Source organism: Canis lupus, chromosome 28 (genome assembly GCF_003254725.2).
Source record: "Canis lupus dingo isolate Sandy chromosome 28, ASM325472v2, whole genome shotgun sequence".
NCBI classification, from domain to species: Eukaryota; Metazoa; Chordata; class Mammalia; order Carnivora; family Canidae; genus Canis; species Canis lupus.
Genome location: NC_064270.1, coordinates 22,462,370 through 22,484,268, shown reverse-complemented (window position 1 = coordinate 22,484,268; position 21,899 = coordinate 22,462,370). Strand labels below are relative to the sequence as shown.

Sequence of the window (21,899 nt, the reverse complement as noted above, 5' to 3'; positions counted from 1 at the left end):
CATATAAGCAAAAAGAGTACAATGAAATATTTAAAGTCTTGAAAGAAAAAAACCCTACCAACCTAGAAGTCTGTATCCAATGAAATTATCCTTCAAAAGTAAAAGAGAAATAAAGACTTTCTCAGACAAACAAAAATTGAGGGAGTTTGTCACCAGTAAACGGGTCTTGCAAGAATACTAAAAAAAAGTTCTTCACAAAGAAGGAAAATGATATAGATTAGAAACTTAGATCTATATAAAAGAACACTGGAGAAGGAATAAAGTATTTTCTTACTCTTAATTGACCTTACAGATACTGGTTTGTTCAAAGTATTAATAGCAACAATATATTAGATGATACAGATCAAGGAAAAATGAGATGAATGACAGCAATGTTATAAGGGACAAAAGGGAGGAATTGGGAATACTCTGTTACAAGGTAACCACACTATCCATGAAGTGGTATAGTGTTATTTGAAAGTGGACTTATAATTGGCTGTGAATGCACACTGTAAACTCCAAGACAACCACACACATACATACAAACAAAAAGGTATAAAACAATATGCTAAGGAGAGAGAATATGGAATATAAAACGCTCAATTTTAGAACAAATTCAACTAATAGAAAATGGTTACAAATATAATTGATATTAATCCAACTAAATTAGTAAACACTGTAAATGTACATAATCTAAATGCACCAAGTAGTGAGACTGTCAGAGAGGAGAAAAGAAAAAAGACCCAATTGCATGTTGTTTTCAAAAAACTCACTTTAAATACAAACACAAGTAAATTAAAAGTAAACGCATGGAAAAAGAAATAGTGTTAATCAAAAGGAAGTTGAAGTAGCTACATTAAATTCCGAAAAAGCGGACTTCAAGGCAGAAAAATTATCAGGGATATAGAAAGCATTACATAATGGTAAATGGAGCAATTCTCCAAAACATAATAATCCTTAAAGTGTGTAGAGCTGTTTATCCCCTCTTTATCGAGTACAATGCTCAGTACCATGTTAAAGAATAAGTGAAGATAATTAGGGAAAGATAAAATTTGGATCTAATACGCTTCAAGCCAGAATAAAACATTTTTTTGAATTTGCCATTATCGTTTCTAATAAATAATACTTGAAACTGCTTTAGTTCCTACTAAGACAACCCACTTCTCTAAAGAAAGATACATAAAACCAAAAGTGTACAGAGTTGAGGCAAGTAAATAAAACATGTTGAAAGAAGACTATGACTAACTTTAGCCCATATGGAATAGCTGGGATTCAACTCAGATCCATAACTGCTATACTATAAATTATTTGACTTTCCCCCCAAGATCCACATATAAATTTTAAGACTCATGAAGAACATTTTTAGAACTTTTAATTTTGCTCAGTTTAAAGAAAATAAATCCAATAAACTTCAGTGAAGTTTTATCATTATACAGTTTCCATGAAAACCTACAATATTTTTAAAACTAACCCAAAACTTCCTATTTAATACAATGAACAAAACATTTTTAGTATTGGAGTTTAAGATCTCTCTTCTTTAGAGTAACACTCATAACTGCCCAAGCTCTTCTTATTCATATTCAAATAATTAGAAACATTTGAAAATTGTGAATATATGAGAAATTTTATACTAGACACTGTGCCAGGAAAAGAGCCTGTTATATCTAAGCAGTTCTTGAAATACTTACAGACTACTTGCTATTTCTATACTCTGTCCAGCTATATAGTACTTTTAAACATGTTTCACCACATATGATCCAAATATGATAAAAACAAAACAAAATATAAATCCATCCCAGATGGTTCTCAAGGACAATAACCAAGGTGTTATAAGTGACTGGCCTCTGACTGGGTTTAATAGTGGTAAAAACCACTATTTTCTACTTTATACATTTGTATTGGGTGATTTTTTCCTTCATTTTTGTACCTTTTTTAATTCAAAGAGAAAAAGGAGAGACTCAAAGAAGTAAACACTAGCAGTCTCTCCTACACTATTCATAGAAGAACACTTTCTTATCCACAATAGAAGTTTTCTGTGGAGCAGATGTATCTTTTAGTGAAAAAGAATGCATCATGCTAGTAACATCAGTCACTGATATTACACATCTTATGATTCATATTCCATACTTAATAAGCAATCTTTATACTTACTAAGCAATCTTTAAATTTTAAATCTGACTTCCCACACATTTGCTTACAGAGAGAACATGGACTTCATTTATCCATTCTACAAATGTTTATTAAGCACCTACCATGTGCTACACAATATTCTAGGAAATGAGGATACAGTAAGAGAAAAAAAGAGCTAAAATGCCTGCCTTCATAGAACTCACATTTTAATAAGAAAAAAAAAACACATATAATCAAGGTGAGGAAGTATTAAGAGCTATACAAGACAATAAAGCAAGATAAAAATAAAAGACTGTGATAGGGGAAGGAAACTGGATGTATTGATAGAAGTAAAAGGGAAATAAACTGATGAAGTAGCATTTGAAACAGATCTATGCTTGAGGATTCTCTCTCCCTCTCCCTATGCCCCTCCCCCACACTTGCACACAGTTGCTTGTTTGCTCTCACTCTCTGGAATAAATAAATCTAAAAAAAAAAAAAGAAAGAAAAAGAAAAAGAAAACAGACCTAAATAATGGGAAGAGGGAAGAAGCAATGAGAATTCTGGGGGGAAGAATGTTCCAGGCTGAGTGAAGAGCAAGCACAAAGGCAAGAGAGAACTTCAAAATATAACAGAAGGCCAATGTGGCTAGAATCATGATTAAGGAATCAAGCGGTAGGAGATAAAGTAGCCCTGGGTTAGATTCACTTAAGGTTTTGCAGTCTAAGGTAAAGACTTCAGCTTTGACTAAAAGGAGTGGTAATGGTAATTAAGTGTTTTTTATTGTTGCTTTAATAGCAGTTTTAGGTTTACAGAAAAACAGCACAGAAAGTACAGACAGTTCCCAAAGATCCTCTTTCCCCACACACACACCAATTTCCCCTATTAACATCTTCCATTGTGTGATACATTTGTTAGAGTTGATAAATCAACATTGATACATTATTTTAACTGAAGGTTCATATTTTACATTAGCATGCACTCTGTGTTGTCCAGTTCTATATGCCTTGATAAATAGATAACATCATGTACCCATCACTATAGGTATCATATAGAACAGTTTAGGGGCCTTTAGGTGGCTCAGTCAGGTAAGCATCCAACTCTTAGTTTTAGCTCAGGTTATGATCTTTCGACTGTGGGATCAAGCCCTGCTTCAGGCTTTGCGCCCAGTGCAGATTCTGCTTCAGAGTGTCTCTCTCTCTCAATTAAAAAAAAAAAAAAAAAACGGCTTAACTACGCTAAAAATCCCCTGTGCTTCACATACTTATTCACCCCCTTTTCTTCTCCCAAAGCCCCTGGCAACCATCGATTTTTACTTTTTCCCTTTTTCAGAATGTTATATATAGTTGGTATCATATAAGATGTAGCATTTTTCAGATTGGCTTCTTTTATTCAGCAATATGCATTTAAGGTTCCTCTATGTCTTTTTGTAGCTTGATAGTTCATTTATCACTGAACAATACTCCACTGTATGGTTGTACCATAATTTGTTTATCCGTTCATTTATTGAATGACATCTTGGTTGCTTCCAATTTTCAACAATTATGAATAAAAATGCTAAAAACATTTTGCGTTTAGTTTTTTGTACATATATAAGTTTTCAACTCATTTGGATAAATAACTAGGATCATGATTGATGGATTGTAATGGTAAGACTATGTTTAGCTTTGAAAGAATTTGCCAACTGTTTTCCAAGTGTCTATACCATTGTGCTTCCCACCAGTGACATGTAAGAGTTTGAATCTGCATTTGGTGTTGTCAGTGTTTGGGATTTTAGCCATTCTAATAGGTATGTAGTGGTGGTGGCTGTATTTTCAAAATACAGTTTTACAGGATATAAGGTAGCCTTATGGAAAAGCAATAATAATATGATAATGTCTGTCCTCAAAAAACAAAATCTACCCTGGAAAAATAAGATCTACATAAAAATATATAAAAGCTAAACACTGTAAACATAAAGGAGGAGGTAAATGAGCCTGGATGACTCAGTAAAGCATCTGACTCTTGATCTCAGCTCAGGTCTTGATCTCAGGGTCATTAGTTTGTGAAGCCTACAGAAAAAGAAGAAAAAAAAAAGGAAGAAAGAAGAGGAAAAAAGAAGAAGGAGGAGGAGGTATATATACAAAGTGATGGATAGGGGGTGGCTGGCTGGCCCAGTCAATGGAGCATGCAACTCTTGATCTCAGGGTATGGGTTCAAGCCCCACATTGCATGTAGAGACTACTTAAAAATAAAAATCTTAAAAAAAAAAAATGTGATAGGTAAATAGAAGCAAGATTCTGGCTGGGTAGATAGGGAAAAGCTAGATTTTAAAAGATGGTCAGAAACTGGGATCCCTGGGTGGCGCAGCGGTTTGGCGCCTGCCTTTGGCCCAGGGCGCGATCCTGGAGACCCGGGATCGAATCCCACATCGGGCTCCTGGTGCATGGAGCCTGCTTCTCCCTCTGCCTGTGTCTCTGCCTCTCTCTCTCTCTATCATGAATAAATAAATAAAATCTTTAAAAAAAAAAAAAGATGGTCAGAAACTACACAAATATTCAAAAATAAAGAGAGATAAGAAAGAGAGAGAAAGAATGAACAGGAAGAAAAGAGGAGTGGAAGGAGCCTCGGTGTCCATCGAAAGATGAATGGATAAAGATGTGGAATACTACTCATACAATATATACAATGGAATATTACTCAGCCATTAGAAATGACAAATACCCACCATTTGCTTCAACGTGGATGGAACTGGAGGGTATTATGCTGAGTGAAGTAAGTCAATAGGAGAAGGACAAACATTATATGTTCTCATTCATTTGGGGAATATAAATAATAATGAAAGGGAATATAAGGGAAGGGAGAAGAAATGTGTGGGAAATATCAGAAAGGGAGACAGAACATAAGGACTCCTAACTCTGGGAAACGAACTAGGGGTGGTGGAAGGGGTGGAGGGCGGGGGTAGGGGTGAATGGGTGACGGGCACTGAGGGGGGCACTTGACGGGATGAGCACTGTTATTCTGTATGTTGGCAAATTGAACACCAATAAAAATAAATTTATTATAAAAAAAATGCAAGAGGTTCAGCGATATTTGAACTTCAAATAAAAAACAAAAAACAAAAAAAAAGGAAGAAAAGAAGAAGGCAAAAAAAAAAAAAAAAACTGGAGCTCCAATTCCTTTGCCAGGGATATATTCAACAGAGAGGAGTCCATATATTTACTAAAAGATTTACATTATAGTAACACAGTAGCCCTATTTGTATTAGCTCCAAATAGAAAGCACTAAACAACAGAATGGATAAACTGTGGCATATTCACACTATGGGATATTAAGCAATAATGAGAATAAACTATCTCTATATACACCAATTATGATGAATACCGCCAAAAGGGAGAACTCAAATACAAAAATATACATAGATTTATGGTTTCATTTATATAAAAGAAATAATGTTTGTTCACAGAAGTCTGTATACTACACTTACTCTTGATGGGAGCAGTGACTGAAAGAGGGATCTCCTGGATGGTTTTGATGTTCATTTTTTAGCTTGGATACTAATACTATACAGTTTACAATCCTCAGTTGTACATTTATGATACATCAATAAAAGTAAAAAAAAAAAAAAAAGTCTCTGGCCCAAGCTCCTGCTTTGGACATGCTTTAATCTAAACCATGGCACAGAAATAGAAAAAGCCATTTCTTAAATTTGTATTAGATGTATAACCTTCAATGTATTTTAGTAAAATGTGCTTTTTTTTCTCCCCTCTATGGAAATTCTGAAGTCTAAATTAATTCCATTTTGAAAACATTATTTTCCTTTTTTCTTGTCTTTAGAGGAGGCAAAGGTTGCACATTATATCCAAGACTTTTTAAGCATGGTATTACCTTTTATCTAGACAATGAAACATGCTGGACATATTCCTTCTCAAAGGTGACAACACTGTCTAGACTCTTGCTGGGATTCTTCCTGTTATTTCTCTGAGCAATATAGTCGACCAGGTTATTCTAATATATTAAACCCATTTTCATCTTGTAATACAGAAAGTTAGTGTTCCACATGCAAAAAGCAGTGGGACACATGATGCCTGATATCTAAAAGTCACATAGTTGGTATGTAAAACTAATGTTCATCAAACAGAAGAGTGATTTAGGAGGAGAGTATCTTTTTTTTCCCTTCTGGAGGCTGCAAGTTATTAGGATGCATTTAAATATCAAATCCCTGAAGATTTGGAACTTTTCTAAGTTTCCCATTTTTTCACATTGTGTTTTAGAAAGATCTTTGATTTTTTAATAATTGTTAAATTATTAAATTTAATTTAATATTAAATATTATAAATTATTATAAATATTATTATAAATTTTAATAATTGTTAAAAATATTTTATACATTGCTTTGTTCAGAGTAGCTTAATATTTGATTAAATAAGTGACAAAACTAAACATGGAGTTTGATAATTTATTGCTCTAAGGGCATTAATTCAGTCTGAAAAAAATTCTTACATGCATGTTCTCTTTATCAGGCACAACACTATGCACTAAAGATACAAAGACACTTCAAGACACTAAATACCTGTTTTCATGAAACTTAAAATTAGGAGACATCATGTGATTTGATGGGAAGCCAGAGAGGGCTCTGCTTATGAAATTTCACCATTAAAAAGCCATTTTTTTAGTTGATCTTTCACTGTCAAAGTTCTTTACCTTTAGGATGACCATCTCATTCACTTAATCACTCAAGAAAAATTTATTATGTACCTACTGGAAATTAAGCAGTGAACAAAAAGTCTATTCTCAGGGAGCTTACATTCTAGTATGCACAGAAGGAAGAATCAGAAAATAAGGAAATAAAGGACTAACTGCTATAAACAAAAGTAAAGTAAGGAAAGACAGTTGGAGACAAGAGTGTATGGACCAGCTGGGAGGAACCATGTGCATATGTTAACTAAAACACAGGACATGTGAGAGGAAGTAAGGAAAAAAGGAAAAGAAAAAAGAAAAGAGATCTGGAGTCTTAAATATCAAACTAAGGAATACAGACCTTTTTGATCAGGCAATAAAGTACAATTTAAAGTTTCTGAATAAGCATGATAATCAGAATGTTGTTCTTAAAGTCTGTTTTCTTTCTTTTTTAAAAAAATTTTATTTATTTATTCATGACAGACACAGAGAGAGGCAGAGACACAGGCAGAGGGAGAAGCAGGCTCCATGTAGGGAGCCTGATGTGGGACTCAATCCAGGATCTCCAGGATCACACCCCAGGCTGAAGGTCGCGCTAAACCATTGGGCCACCGGGGCTGCCCTGAAAGTCTATTTTCTCATAGATTAAAAGAATGGATTGGAGAAGGCAAAATTAGGAAGCACAGTCTATTAGGAAACTATTGCAGTTAGCCCACATGAAACATGAGGGGGCCTACAGTGAGTAATCAAAAGCAGTGGAATGAACAGGCCCACTACACAAGCAACAAAGAGAGGAAAAAAGCAATAGGAATGTGGTAAATTATATACGGTAAAGGACTAGTTTGGGGTTTTGCTTTTTTCCTAGGTGGTTATAGACCAACATTCTGTAAAATACAAAACTGCATTCTTGGATGTTCCAGCAATGTCAAATTGTTATACAAGATTCTAAATGCTTACTTTCAATTTGTGTTAACTTGTGACAAACTGGTGATAAAATAATTGGTTGGCCAGCAATCTGTCTGGTGATTAGACCACACTTTGACATGATCTAGAACAGGAAAAAAATCCTGATTTCAAGATACTGAGCCAGATTTGACAGAGAAGATAGTGATGCAATTAAAAGAGAGAAACAGAATCCAAAAGGAAGGGAAGTGTTTGGTGAGGAGTTATATTTTAATAATGCTAAATCTGAGATATTGGTAAGATATACAGGTAACAATCTATTGGTTAATTAGGAAAAAAAAAATACAGGTCTGAAGAAAATGTTATCATGACAGAACATTTTTTGCCCCAAAGAGGGAATTGGGGTTAATAGCCAAAGAGTCAAATACTGCTCTTCTGGCTAACAGTCATGGTGGAGTCCTGGATAAATTATCTTTAAAACACTATATAAAAGCATGCAAAGAAACTCAAAGCAGAAACTAGAAGGAATTCAACTCTTGCAAAAAGGGAACTATGATACGCAGACTTTTAAGATGGCCTCAATGACCCTGTCTCATGTATAACTACACATTGCATAATTAACCCTCTTTTGAGTGTGTGCTGAACTCAGTGACTTGTTTCTAATGGACAGAATATGAGAAGAGTGATGAGATGTCACATCTGTGATTAGGTTACAAAAGATTGTGCTCTCATCTTGCTAGCATTCTATTCCCTTCTCCCCTTGTACCCTTTGATAAAGCAAGCTGCCACGCTGGAGAGATCCATGTGGCAAAGAACTAAGGGCAGCTTTCAGCCAACAGCCAGTAAGAAGCTGAAGCCCTTAGTCCAACAGCCTGCTAGCACCTGAATCCTGAAAACAATTACATGAGCTCAGGTGTGGACCCTCTTCCAGACATGTGTTCAGATGACACCCCAGCCCCTGGCTACCACCTTGAGTGAGAGATCTTATAAGAAACCCTAAATCAGAAGATCCAGTTAAGCTATGCTTGATTCTGAACCAAAGAAACTGTAAGATAGTAGTAAACAAGTGCTGTTTTAGGAGCTATGCTTCAGAGTAATTTCTTATGAAACAGTACATAACAACAACAAAAAAATTACACTGGGTAAGATCCACATTTTTAAGGCTTTTACCATGAAGTTACTCACAAATCTGCCAGCAGAAAATAAATCTCAAGTAGAAAACCAGAGTCCTACTGGCCTGAAAAGCCAGAGGATAAGGTCTAGGGTTTATGACAGTGGCTGGAATTCAAGGTTGGATATCCTGGAAAGGAGGAAACACAAAGAGTGTAGTCCCAAAAATCTGCATATGCATACCCCTCATATTTTTGACTGCCTCCAAAAGTGCTCCTATGGGAGAGAAGACTGCAAGGAACCCAGGGGAAAAACAACAGCTAGAAGGCTAAAAGAGCCAAGCAGAGATTTTGATAGCTGCTGTATGTAGTAGGTAAGTTTTCGGAATTTTGGTCCTGCCAAGTTAGAAGGGTCAGAAAACAAAATCCCCAGATAGTCATACTATAAAGACCATATATCAGACTAAATCTCAAAAAAATAAAGTATCTCAAATTAAAACTTCATTTGCATGAGATTAACAATAGATTAGACACTGAAAAGGAAATCATATATAGCAATAAAAAATGCAATAGAAACAATCTAGGGATCCCTGGGTGGCGCAGATGTTTGGCGCCTGCCTTTGGCCCAGGGCACGATCCTGGAGACCCGGGATCGAATCCGTCGTCAGGCTCCCGGTGCATGGAGCCTGCTTCTCCCTCTGCCTGTGTCTCTGCCTCTCTCTCTCTCTCTCTCTCTCTGTGTGACTATCATAAATAAATAAAATTAAAAGAAAAAAGAAACAATCTAAAACACACATAAAAATGAATAAAACATCAGTTACCTGGAAGGGAACATAAAGAGATTTAATATACATGTAGTTAGAAATACACACCAAAAAAAAAAAAAAGGCATTTTTTTTAAATATACGGAGAAAAACACTTAAAACACTGAAACAAAGATAAGAACTATAGCAAAACTGCTGGCCTGAAACTAGGCAAGCCAGAAAAAACAAACAAAACAAAATGCACAGAGATAGGAGAGAGTGTAAAATACAGAAAAAAGGGAAAAAAAGAAAAAGAAAGCTGTCAAACTAGAATTCTACACCAAGAAAAATAGTTTTAAAAAATAAAAGCAACAGGCTCTAAGACAAAAGCCTGGAGAATTCATTATGAGCATACCTGTACTACAATATATATTAAAGAAGTTCTTCGGATAAAAGAAAAATAACAAATTCAGATCTACATAAATAACGAAAAGACTAGAAATGGTAAATTCATGAGTAACTATGAAAGGGTTTTGGGTGGTTTTTTTTTTTTTTTTTTTTGCATTTTTTTAATCTCTTTAAAAGATAACCGAGAAGGATGATGGCACAGCAAAAGGCAGAGGAAACAACCTAAAAACGTCCACAATAACCAAAGCTGAAACAAAAGGAGCAATATAACAATAAAAGTAATACTGGGCTGGAAACCACAGAACAGAATGAGCCCAGACTGATATAATTTAAGTAAGGAAATAAAACAATATATAAGGGAGAGAAAGAACAGCTCTTCATTATAGAAGAATATCAATTAATGAGAAAGAAATGAGGCAAATTTTTTTTTAAAAATCACCACTAGAACACAGTAGTAACTGTTTCAGGAAGATGAAGATCCATCCATGAATGCTAAACTCAGGGAGCAATGGATTAAGGAAAAATAAGGTATTGGTATAGACTAAAACCAGCACTCCTTAAGGTAATTATTAATTAAGAAGAAAAATTATTAACTTTAAAGTGGAGCAGCACAGCAAAAATCAACATAACCAAGGTCAAAATCACCAGCAATGAGACATATCAACATCATGTATCTCTCAATATGATTCACTCAGGAAAGCACCACAATCATCTCAGTGGCATTCTTGCCAAAACACATAATTTCAAACTAGTCAAGAGAAAACATAATATAAATTAAAAAAATGAGTGATCTATTACATAATGTCTGAGCAGTACTCTTCAAAAGTATCAAAGTCACAAAAGAAAAGACTTTCAATCTTTCTCCAGGCTGGAGGAGACTAGAAACATACGACTATTAAATGTAATGTAGGATTCTAGAACAGAAAAAGGACATTAGAAAAATTGATGAAATCTGAATAAAATTTGTAGTTTATAGGATTGTAGCAATGTAAAGTTCTTGGTTTTGATCACTGCATAATCACTGTATAATGGTTATTTAGATTGTTAATAAAAGAGGAACCTGGGTAAGGAGTATGTGAGAACCCCATGTACTGGTTTTGCAACATTTTTGTTAAGTCTAAAATTTGTTCAAAGTTAAAAGTTTTAAAAAGATAAAATTTAAACAAAAATAAGAGCAATTATGGGATTTATAACATATAAAGAAATAAAAGGTATGACCATAATTGCACAAAGAATGGAATAAAAGTGTTCTATGTGAAGTTCTTAAGAAATATGAGAAGGGATATATTACTTGAATGTAGACCATTATGATAGGTATTGTAAATACCAGAGCAGATACTAAAGCAAATTAATAAGGGCATATATAACTAATATGCCAAGAGTTGAGATAAATAGAATTTATAAAAATAGTCAATCTAAAAGAAGGCATGAAATGAAGGGGAAAAAAACATATGGCACAAACAGAAAATAGATGGCTGGGCAGCCCAGGTGGCTCAGCGGTTTAGCACCGCCTTCAGTCCAGGGTGTAATCCTGGAGACCCGGGACTGAGTCCCACATCAGGCTCCCTGTATGGAGCCTGCTTCTCCCTATGCCTGTCTCTGCCTCTCTCTTTCTCTCTCTCTGTCTCTCATGAGTAAATAAATAAAATCTTTAAAAAAAAAAAAAAAAAAGAAAAGAAAAAGAGAAAGAAAATAGATGGCTGATTTAAACCAACCACATTGGAAACTATATTAAATGTAAATGGTCTAAATCCTTCAAGTTAGACAAAAACTTCCAGGATTAATAGGATCTCACTTATATGTGGAATTTAAGAAAGAAAACAGATGTACATATGGGAAAGGGGAAAAGAAAAAAAGGAAAAGAGGGAAACAAGCCACAAGAGACTCTTAATGAGAGAGAACAAACTGAGAGTTGATGGAGGGAGGTGGGTGTGAGAAGGGCTAGATGGTATCAAGAAAGGTGCTTGTTATGATGAGCACCGGGTATTGTATGTAAGTGATGAATCACTGAATTCTACTCCAGAAACCAATATTGCACTGTATGTTAACTACCTAAAATTTAAATTAAAATTTTAAAAACTGCCAGGATTAAAAACCACAAGATCTATATGTTGTCTATAAGAAACCATTCTAAATGTAAAGACACAAAAAGGTAGAAGAAAGACAAAAGATATACAATGCAAGTACCAATTAACAAGGAAGTTGGAGTGACTGTATTAATATCACTTAAAATAGGATTCATAAAAAAAAATTACCAGAAATGTTACCAGAAAAAAAGACAGATATTTCTCAATGACATAATAAGTAGCCTCATCAGAAGAAGGGGAAAAAAAATCCTAGGTATATCCACAAGTACTAACAATTTCTAAACATAAGCAGCAAAAATTAATAGCACTAAAGGGAGAAAAATCTATTAGTATGGTTGGCTACCTAGTACTTATTTTCTCACTAACTGAAAAAACAGTGGGCGGAAAATTGATAATAGCATAGAATAAATGAATATTATCAACTAACATGACTTTGCTCCAAAAAAAAAAAAAAAAGGCAACTCAATAAATACTCTCTTCAATTTCATATAGAATGTTTTTAGTAAGATAGGCCATATTTCATAAGTGAATAACAAAAACACTGGAAAACATCTCCCAAATACTTGACAAATTGAACAATTCACTTCTAAATAATCCATGGGTTACAGAATAAAAGATTTAGAAAATATTTTAAACAATAAAGAAAATACAGCATTAAAATTTACAGGTTGCTGCTAAAACAGTACTTGGGAAAATTATAATGAAATGCTTATATAATGAAAAGGTCTGAAATCAATCCAATAACACAGTCGACAAAGAAGAGCATATTAAATCTAAAGGAAAAACTAATAGAAACATAAAACAAAAGATTAAAAAAAAACAAAAAAAAACAAAAGCAGAAATTTTTAAAAGACCTATAAAATTGATATATCTCTAGCCAGACCGAGCAAAGAACCATCTTTGAGGTGCCTGTGTGGTACAGTCGGTTAAGTGACCAACTTCTGGTTTCACCTGAGCTCATGATCTCAAGTTGTGAGAATGAGCCCCAAGTGAAGCTCTGCATTGGCCATGGAACCTGCTTAAGATTCTCTCTCTCCCTCTCCCACCCCCTCTAAAATAAATAAATCTTAAAAATTATTTCATCTCTTGTTCCTGAGCATATGGGAATATTTTCAATTATTCAGAGATTAACTAATACAAAAAAAAATCACATCAAATCTTACTAATTTGTAAAACTACATAATTAACAAAAGCTGGAAATACCTATCAAACAAGCTTGAACAGATTTAGGAACTTACATCAGAGTTTTTACTATTACTTAAATTTATCTAATAGGCTTAATTCTCTCTTTCATTGCAAAGACGACTTCAGTAAGCTCTTCTAATCAAGGGCATCTGCAACTAGGCAACATGGACAACAGTGTCTATATTCCTTTGAATGGGTAGGGTAGCATGCTGTTATTAGAATACAATTCCCTATACCTCAGTAGGGTGGAAAGTCAATTGTACCCGATCCTATCAAACCCTTCTAAGATGGCTTAAGTGTTATTTTCTGTTCTCTTACAGCCTCCTTTAACAATAACAACTCATATAGGTTTTCGTTGTTCAGTGAGACACCTGACAATCTGATGACAATAAGTTAACAGTTCATTTCCAAATTTCTAGGGTCTCTTGTAGATTCTCAGTCAAAAGGAGTTATTTATTAATAACCATGAATTCCCTTCCCTGATCTCTTTTTCCTGCCAAACTAAGTTATTCATTAGCACTCGTACAAAACACTCAAATGAGATCCATCAAATAATGTTACCTGGACCATGAATTTTATCACCCCTGGCAGTCCTGGGAGAATTTCAAGAATTTTAGGAACTAAGGGTTAAAATTTGAGTTAATATTGAAAAATGAGTAATAGTATTGAATTTCATTACATTGCCTTCAAGCTCCACTTATTGAAAAACTACCGTTTATTATCTATAAAAATATAAAAATCCACAGAAAATTAAACAGGGAATTAAAAATCTCTAAGGTCCTTTCAACTTTTAAAAAAATTGCTGATTCTGATTCTGTCCTTAGTATTTTTATATAGACATTGATGATATTATTTCACTTAACTTATAGAATGTAACAGCAGTAATTCAGTATAGTAGGAATTGTTTTCAGTAACTGTTACTGTGTCAAATGGATAAAAAATTTTTGCTGATTCTAATTTCTTACAGATCTGAATGCTATGAGAGCTCTTTCTTTAAAATAGGTAAAAATAATATGGGTTTGAAAAAGCATACATTTTAACATACCAGATCATTCTCATAAGCAAATGGATTATTTTGACAGATTCACATGAAGCTGTGTATTATATATAATGTAGGAAGAATATATTTTTTAAAAAAGTACTCCTAACTTTAGCTGTTTTTATAAAGAATAATTAAAAAGGGTTAAAGTTTAAAGAAATCCTAAACTAAACCATACTTTTCAATGAAGGAAAACTGTAGGAATACTCATAAGAGAGAAAGATGGGAGTTTTTTCTGGTTTCAAAGAACTACCATTTCCTTCATAATAGAATAAAATCCTTTAAAACTTCATTGTCCAGAATTCCCTAAATAATTATTCAAATTGACTATCTGATGGCCCTAATCCTAATCCACTCAGGAAAAAAAATTACAAAAAAGCACATCTCTAACATAAAACTCAACAGAACCAGCAGGGGTTATGGGGAGAAACAGTGATTATATCCCTGCTTTCCCTCTCAAAATGCTATTTCTTGACTGTCCTGGTATACAATGATGAGTCTTTTTCAAGATTACAAATTGTAAAAGAAGGTATGGGAGGAAGGATGAAAACAGATTTGTAAAAGAAAGCAATGACTAAGAGTTTCCTCTACTACTTGACACAGAAAGACAGGACATATACTTTCTGTGTCCATGCCTTATCACACAAAAAGAAAGGTAAATGAATATTATCAACTACTACTGACTACTGACTACTCTGATGTAAAAATCTCTAGCTCTTCGTATGATTACATTTACTGTCTGTTTAGTATCCTTTTACTGTTTTCTGCCAGTGTTCACGAATATGTATCACTGGTATGAAATCACAACGCATTAATAAAGATGCCATTAATGCTTATAATGGATAGATGTTCTGATTTTAATATAGTTCCTTATAAAGCAGCAAAACTTGTGTAATGACTAAATTCCAAATATATTAAACTAAACAACAGGCTGTATTTCAAGAACGTCTAATTTCTCATACTCCTCAAATATATTGCTAGATGGCATGACTCAAAGTATACTTATATGACAAGAAAATAAATACTTAATATGTATAATATAAATCTGTTTCTATAATAATACAAATCTAAAATATATAGAAGTAAGTTTTACAAAATGATAATTAACATGTATTTTGAATTGTAAATTCGTGTTATGGGTTGCAGCAGTAAGTCAAACTACAAAGGTATATAACACTTTTGGGGCACCTGGGTGGCTCAGGCCCTTAAATGACTCCTGATTTCATTCAGATCAGGTCATGACCTTAGGACTGTGCAATCAAGCCCCACATTAAATATCCTCCCTTTCTCCCTCTCCTTGTACCCCTCCCTCACTCCAAAAAAAAGTATAGAACACTGTAAAAAACATCAAATTTCCGTTTTACTTGTTTTTTTCACATGGGTCTTAATTTGGAAACATTTTCAAAGGGGTTTGGGATTTTATTTTTTGTAATTAAAAAAGCAGTAAAGCAAGATCTGCATTAAAGAAAATAACTATTTCTGTCTTTCCTTTATAATAAAAGATAGCTTTTAAAAATTAAAAACAAATCTATAGTCATCAAAACACTGCAAATCAAAACCACAAGATACCACTTATTACTCACGGAGTGACTATAATAAAAAAAGATGTGAGGATGTAGAGAAACTGGAACCCTCATATACTATGGTGGAAATGTAAAAAAAACCACTTAGGAAACCAGTCTAGAAGTTCCTCAAAAGGTTAAACACAAGAGTTACCATATGACTCAGTAATTCCACTCTTAGGTTTACAACCTAAGAGAAATGAAAACAATGCCCACACAAAAACTTGGGACACAAATGTTAATAGTAATTTTATTTGCAATAGCCAGAAATTGGAAACAACCCAAATGTTCAACTGATGAATGGGTAAATAAAATGTGGTATATTCATACAATGGAGTATTATTTGGCAATAAGAAGGTATGAAGAACTAATACATGCTACAATCTGGATGAATTCTGAAAACATGCTTGCTAAGTGAAAGAAGCCAATCACCAAAGACCACACAGTGTATAATTCCATTTATATGAAATGTCAAGAATAGGTAAATCCACAGAAACAGAAAGCAAACTAGAGTCTGCCTAGGGCTAGGGGGTTTCAAGAAAACAGAGGAGGGGTAACTGCCAAAGTGCAGAGTTTCTTTTTAGAATGATAAAAGTGTTCTAAGATTGTTTGTGATGGTTGCACAACTCTGTGAATATGCTGAAACCAACTGTGCTGCACACTTTAAACATATGAATTGTATAGTATGTGAATTATATCTTCATTAAACTGCTAACATCCTCCTCCCTCAAAAAAAAACAAAAACAAACAAACAAACAAAACCCAATGCAATGGCTTTTAACTGCAGCTACAGATCCAATACCTGAGCTTACTCTTTAGAAGTACAGATCCCTGAACCTCCCAGACTAAGTCATGTACTATGGGAGTGGAGTGGGATCAACTCGTCTAGACTAGTGGGGGGCAACAGAGTTAAGAACTAGGTTCATATTCTGACTCTGTCAACTTCCTAGCTGCATGACTTTTGGTAAATTAATTTCTCTATACATTTTCAGTTCCTACTTCAATACAATGGAGGAAGAACTGCCTATTGCAATGTGTTACTGTAAGAACTTAATGAGAAAATATACACAAAATATACCATATGACAAACTATGCTCAAACAGTTACTCTTCTTATTATGATTATATTATTTTTACTGGACATCTTGTTTTCTATAGGGAAAAGATAATGCAGACTTCTACAATGTCTGCCCCAAATCCATGCATCTAAGTTAATCCTTATAAATCTTGGGACACCTGGGTGGCTCAGTAGTTGAGCATCTATCTGCCTTTGCTCAGGGCATGATCATGGGGTCCTGGGATGGTGTCCTGCACTAGGCTCCCTGCAGGGAGCCTGCTTCTCCCTCTGCCTATGTCTCTGCCTCTTTCTCTCTCTGTCTCTCATGAATAAATAAATAAAATCTTTAAAAGAAAAAAAAAAACACCTTATAAATTTTAACCTCTCTTAAGAAATATTAACTTTTATCTTTAAAATCAGTTTATTGTCTATCTGATGCCCTGCTTGGAATAAAATAACATTTATGAAGTTACTATTTTTACAAAAATACAAAAATTACAAGAACACAAACTTTAATGACGCCACTATAATTGTGGAAGGGTACTTCTTAAATTCAACGGTTATTTTTAAAATTACAAACTTAGGAATAAAGGTCAAAAGATTAGGCAGGCACAAACCATTTAATTAAATAAAATTTGCCAATTTTTAAAAAATACATTCACTTTTGTAAAAATGCCACATCTATATGCTAAGAACAAACTGAAGTAAATTTCCTATAATTTCTTATATAAGAAATGTATGCTTTTAATTCTCAGGTAATTTGATAACATCTCTATGGAAAGACATCTTTAATAGGACTCATGAATTAAAGCTAACATTTTCAGATGGAATGTAATATATACACAAAACAATAAGAAAAAAACAGGAAATAACATTTGATATTTCTATCTAAAAATTTAGCATTTCTTTTTTCTTTTAGCATTTCCTACAGCCTATAATTCTATTTCAGAATGAACTATATATATTGGTGAAATTTTAACTGAATCTGGTATGAAATCAAAAGTCAATCAACAACCACATTTCTATCTGAAGACATGAAAAGGAGTATTTCCACTCAGACTCCTGAGGATATTTCAATACTCATAAGTGAGTCATACTTTCAGAGTACAGTTTATTGCTTGGGAAAATCTATCATGGATTTTCTAAATACATTTAATGAAACCAAAATTTAGTTAAGATATTGTGTGGCTGGATAGAGTTAAGTGTAGAAAAACGCCATACCTAAAATTTAAACTACATCTTTTTTCAAAGCTAAATAAATTTTTAAACACACATACAGAATATTCTAACAAGCTGCAGTGCCAATGCTCAAGCAACAATATTTTTAAATCGCCTATTTTATTCAGAATATATCTTTCATAAGAAAACCTTCTTTAAATTAAAAAGTTACATAATTAACTTTTATATCAATTTAAAATATTATAAAACAAGCTCATAAATACCTTAATTGCTTAAAATTGGTAAGTCAAAGTTTACCATATTCCCTAATTAAAAAATAAAACATTTTTACTGACTTGTTTACATATATATCCTATTTTTTATACTACTCCCCTTCCTTTGTTTTTTATTTACAACGCTCTTATATGCCAATCTTTTGCAGTAAATTACATAGAAAAGTCATGTGAATTTACACATTTTTCAGATAAAGAAGAGAAAGTGAAAGAACTGGAAAATATAGCCTTAATGAATCTACCATAATTTTTAAACATTTTTAAAAATAGGTAGTAACAAGTTAAAAACCTGGGAAACATCTTTTTACTGCTACAAATTTACTTTTTCTCCAGGAAAATGAAAGCAGAATAGGTTTACATGAACAGGCCCAACTACATTTCTATTCTAACTCACTTTCTTAAGTGTATAAAATAAGCTCAAACCATACACTAATATTACTAAAACTGAATAATTAAATAAAACATAAAGAAGATGACATTTAGAAACCAGTTGTTTTTAGGCAAATATCAGATATTTTCTAATAGGGAAAAGCACTCAACAAAATTATGTGGCATAACAAATACTACGAATAATAGTAATCCAAGGTCTCTTACCAATTTCAGCAGGTAGTTGTTTGATTTTGTTCTCTCGAATGCTAAGCATGCTGAGTTTTGATAGATTTTTTATGTCCTTTTCCACAGTAGTTATACGATTAAAGCGAAGGTAAAGAGTGGTGAGAGAATCTAGCCTATACACCACTGAAGGAATTTCTCTCAGTTTATTATGCCGTAAATCAAGCATTCGCAGCTTCTTCAAGTTATCAAGAGAGTCAGGCAAACTGGTAAGTGAGTTTTCGTTTAGAGCCAGTGTCATGAGATTTACTAGACAGCCCACCTCTGCTGGTAGAGACTGCAATTTGTTGCTATATAAATAAAGTTCTGTTAATTGAGTCAACTCTTTGATTGATGATGGCAATATGTGTATAGATCTCTTGGATAAGTCCAAACGCATTGAATTCTCTTCCCGGCACTTGTTGAGCTCTTTAATCACCTCTGCATTGCTAGATTTTTTTCTCGTCCCAGGTGCTGGATTTGGCCGTTTGATCGTATTGTCAACTGAAAAAGCCACCCCGGGTTGGGCAGCACTGGAGTCCTTCTTTCCATCTTTGGCATCTTTCCCTTTGGTCTTAGGTTCTTTTTCTTTGCTCTCTTTCCCAAAACCTCCAGAGGCTTTTGCCTCCTTTTCTCTTTCCTTAGCTGATGGCACTTTGGGATCTTTCTCTTTAGAGTCTTTTTCTTTTCCTAAACTACTACTCATGGTGACTCAAACTTGGGCAAAAACTACATGAACTCCTTTGTTTTATTTGCCAACAACAGTAACTGGAATTCAAAGATGAAGAGACAAAGATCCTACACAATCAAAAAAGGTGTTGGCTTGAAGAAATAATCACCATGGAGTAACAGCCATCTGTTACATGTTGGATCTAAAAGCACTATGCCCATTTCTGATAACTTGTTCCAAATGGTAAAATGGTGCTTGGTCAATGATTCATTAGAATTCCTGAAATACAATACAAAAAGAATATTAAATTACTTTAGATTATAATTTATAATAAGCAAATGGGCTCTGAAAAAACAATCTCATTGAAAATTTGGCCATTTTTCTGTGATTTGATACAGTAGTTACTGAACACTTTCTATTATGCAAAATCCATCAAAAAACTATAAAAATTGGTAAGGCAGGCCCCTATCTTCAAGGACTTTACAATCTAACAGGAAGAGGTAAGGTAGGCATATAAGTTTCCGTAAGTTTGTAAGAACTGAAAAATGGGAGAAATCATAATAGCAGCTAATGTTTGAGAGCTTTCTATGTACAAGCACCACTGTAAAAAAATTACAAATATTAATTTAATACATGTAACAGCCCTAGGAGATCAATTATTGTCCCTATTTTACAAATAAGGACACTGAGGCACAGAAATATTTTTAAGTAACTACCTCTGTGATCTTGGAAAAGCAACAGAACTGAGATTCCAATGTATATATTCACAGCCTGTGTTTCTAACCATTACATTAAAACTGCTCTATCTGCACTAATTGCCAAACAGCTTTAGGTAACAGGAACAAATTCAAAGGCCATGATGATAGAATCAAGAGCAATCTCACTAAAGAATAAAATGGCAAGTGAAATATGTACAGAGCAAAGCAAATAGTCTAGGAAAAAGGTCTTAAGAATCTGTACTTTAATAAGCATTCTAGGTGACTCTAACGTAGGTAGGTCTAGGCACCACCTTTGAGATACAGTAATAAAGAGAAATCTCCAATGAGATCTATAAACTAGAAACTGAATGGTGATAAGGATTCTTAAGGGTTCTTAAAAGTAGAAAAAGTTCATGGTACAATTATTGACCAAAAAGAACCACAAAAGCTGAAAAGATGAGTAAAATCTTTGTGGAGTCAGTCTTCCCTAAGCATTTTTCAATTTAAAATATAATTTGTATCTTGTGACTTATTAACTTTATAAGTAACTGATCTTTATGTAGTAGTAGGGCTCAAAGGTTAAAGACAAAATGATTCACATCCTACTTGATTAGCTTAAGATGTTAGGAAAAATAGTTAATTTTATGAAACCACCAGAAGTATCTGATAGTCTAAGTGCACAGGATCATGCTTAGATTTTCTATACAGAGGATGTGAGTCCTACCCTATACAAGATTATGGTTTAATTAGATATCCAGGGACACCTGGGTGGCTCAGCGGTTGAGCATCTGCCTTTGGTTCAGGGTGTGATCCCGGTCCCGGGAACAAGTCCCATATCAGGCTCCCTGCGAGGAGCCTACTTCTCCCTCTGTCTCTGTGTCTCTGCCTCTCTATGTCTCTCATGAATAAATAAATAAAATCCTTTAAAAAAAATCCAAAGCACTCACATATGACAATAACATAAGATAGTAAATCCTTAGACAATGACATATGCTACTGCTCTTTTGAGAAAACTGACCTCAGTGAAAGTGGCTGAGAAAGGCTGTGTACAGAAGTACAAGCAAGTAAAGACAAGATGGCAAATTAGTCCATGTGGATACAATGAAAGGGTAACCTAAGCCAAGAATATGGAATGAGCTTAGTTTGCCATAGGAAAGTGAAAAGGTGGAATTTTGCCGAAGCAAAAGTCTCAGGGGTGCAGTAATAACAGGAGCTGGGTAGAAGACTAATGATCTGTAAATTCCAGATTAGAGTCGAACTTCATCAGCCTATAAGATTCTACAGTTAAAAAAAAATGCTAGTTTTTGCTAGCATATCTGAAAAGCTATTATCTCCCCACTACTCACCACAACCTTCAAAACGAGAAAATAATTTTGAGCTACAATGGGGAAAGAAAACCTTCAGAGGTACTAAGAAATGCTGATGAGCCAAAATGAAAGCACATTTATTACAATGATACAAGAGTGAATGATGGGAGATAAACACAAATGACAGAATGCAGAACTGCTTATCAATTTATATGTAAGAAATGTCATTCATTATGCCAAGTTCCTGAAAATCAAATTTCTATTTAGCAAGATATGTATGTACTGAATTTAAAAATGCATATGGTAGAAAAAAAGATGTTCAGTATTAAAGAACAAATCCAGC

At 33.8% G+C, this 21,899-nt stretch overlaps 1 protein-coding gene across 4 annotated transcripts in view; it reads right to left on the bottom strand.

Moving 5' to 3' along the window:
- The window catches only part of SHOC2 (SHOC2 leucine rich repeat scaffold protein), a 96,498-nt gene that overhangs the window by 33,696 nt on the left and 40,903 nt on the right, over window positions 1-21,899 (bottom strand). For all 4 annotated transcript variants that reach the window (XM_025467182.3, XM_025467181.3, XM_049103096.1 and 1 more), the window contains one exon: window positions 18,885-19,830. In XM_025467182.3, the coding sequence (XP_025322967.1) occupies window positions 18,885-19,587 (703 nt within the window). In that variant the 5' untranslated portion in view covers window positions 19,588-19,830. The remainder of the gene's footprint in view (window positions 1-18,884; window positions 19,831-21,899) is intronic.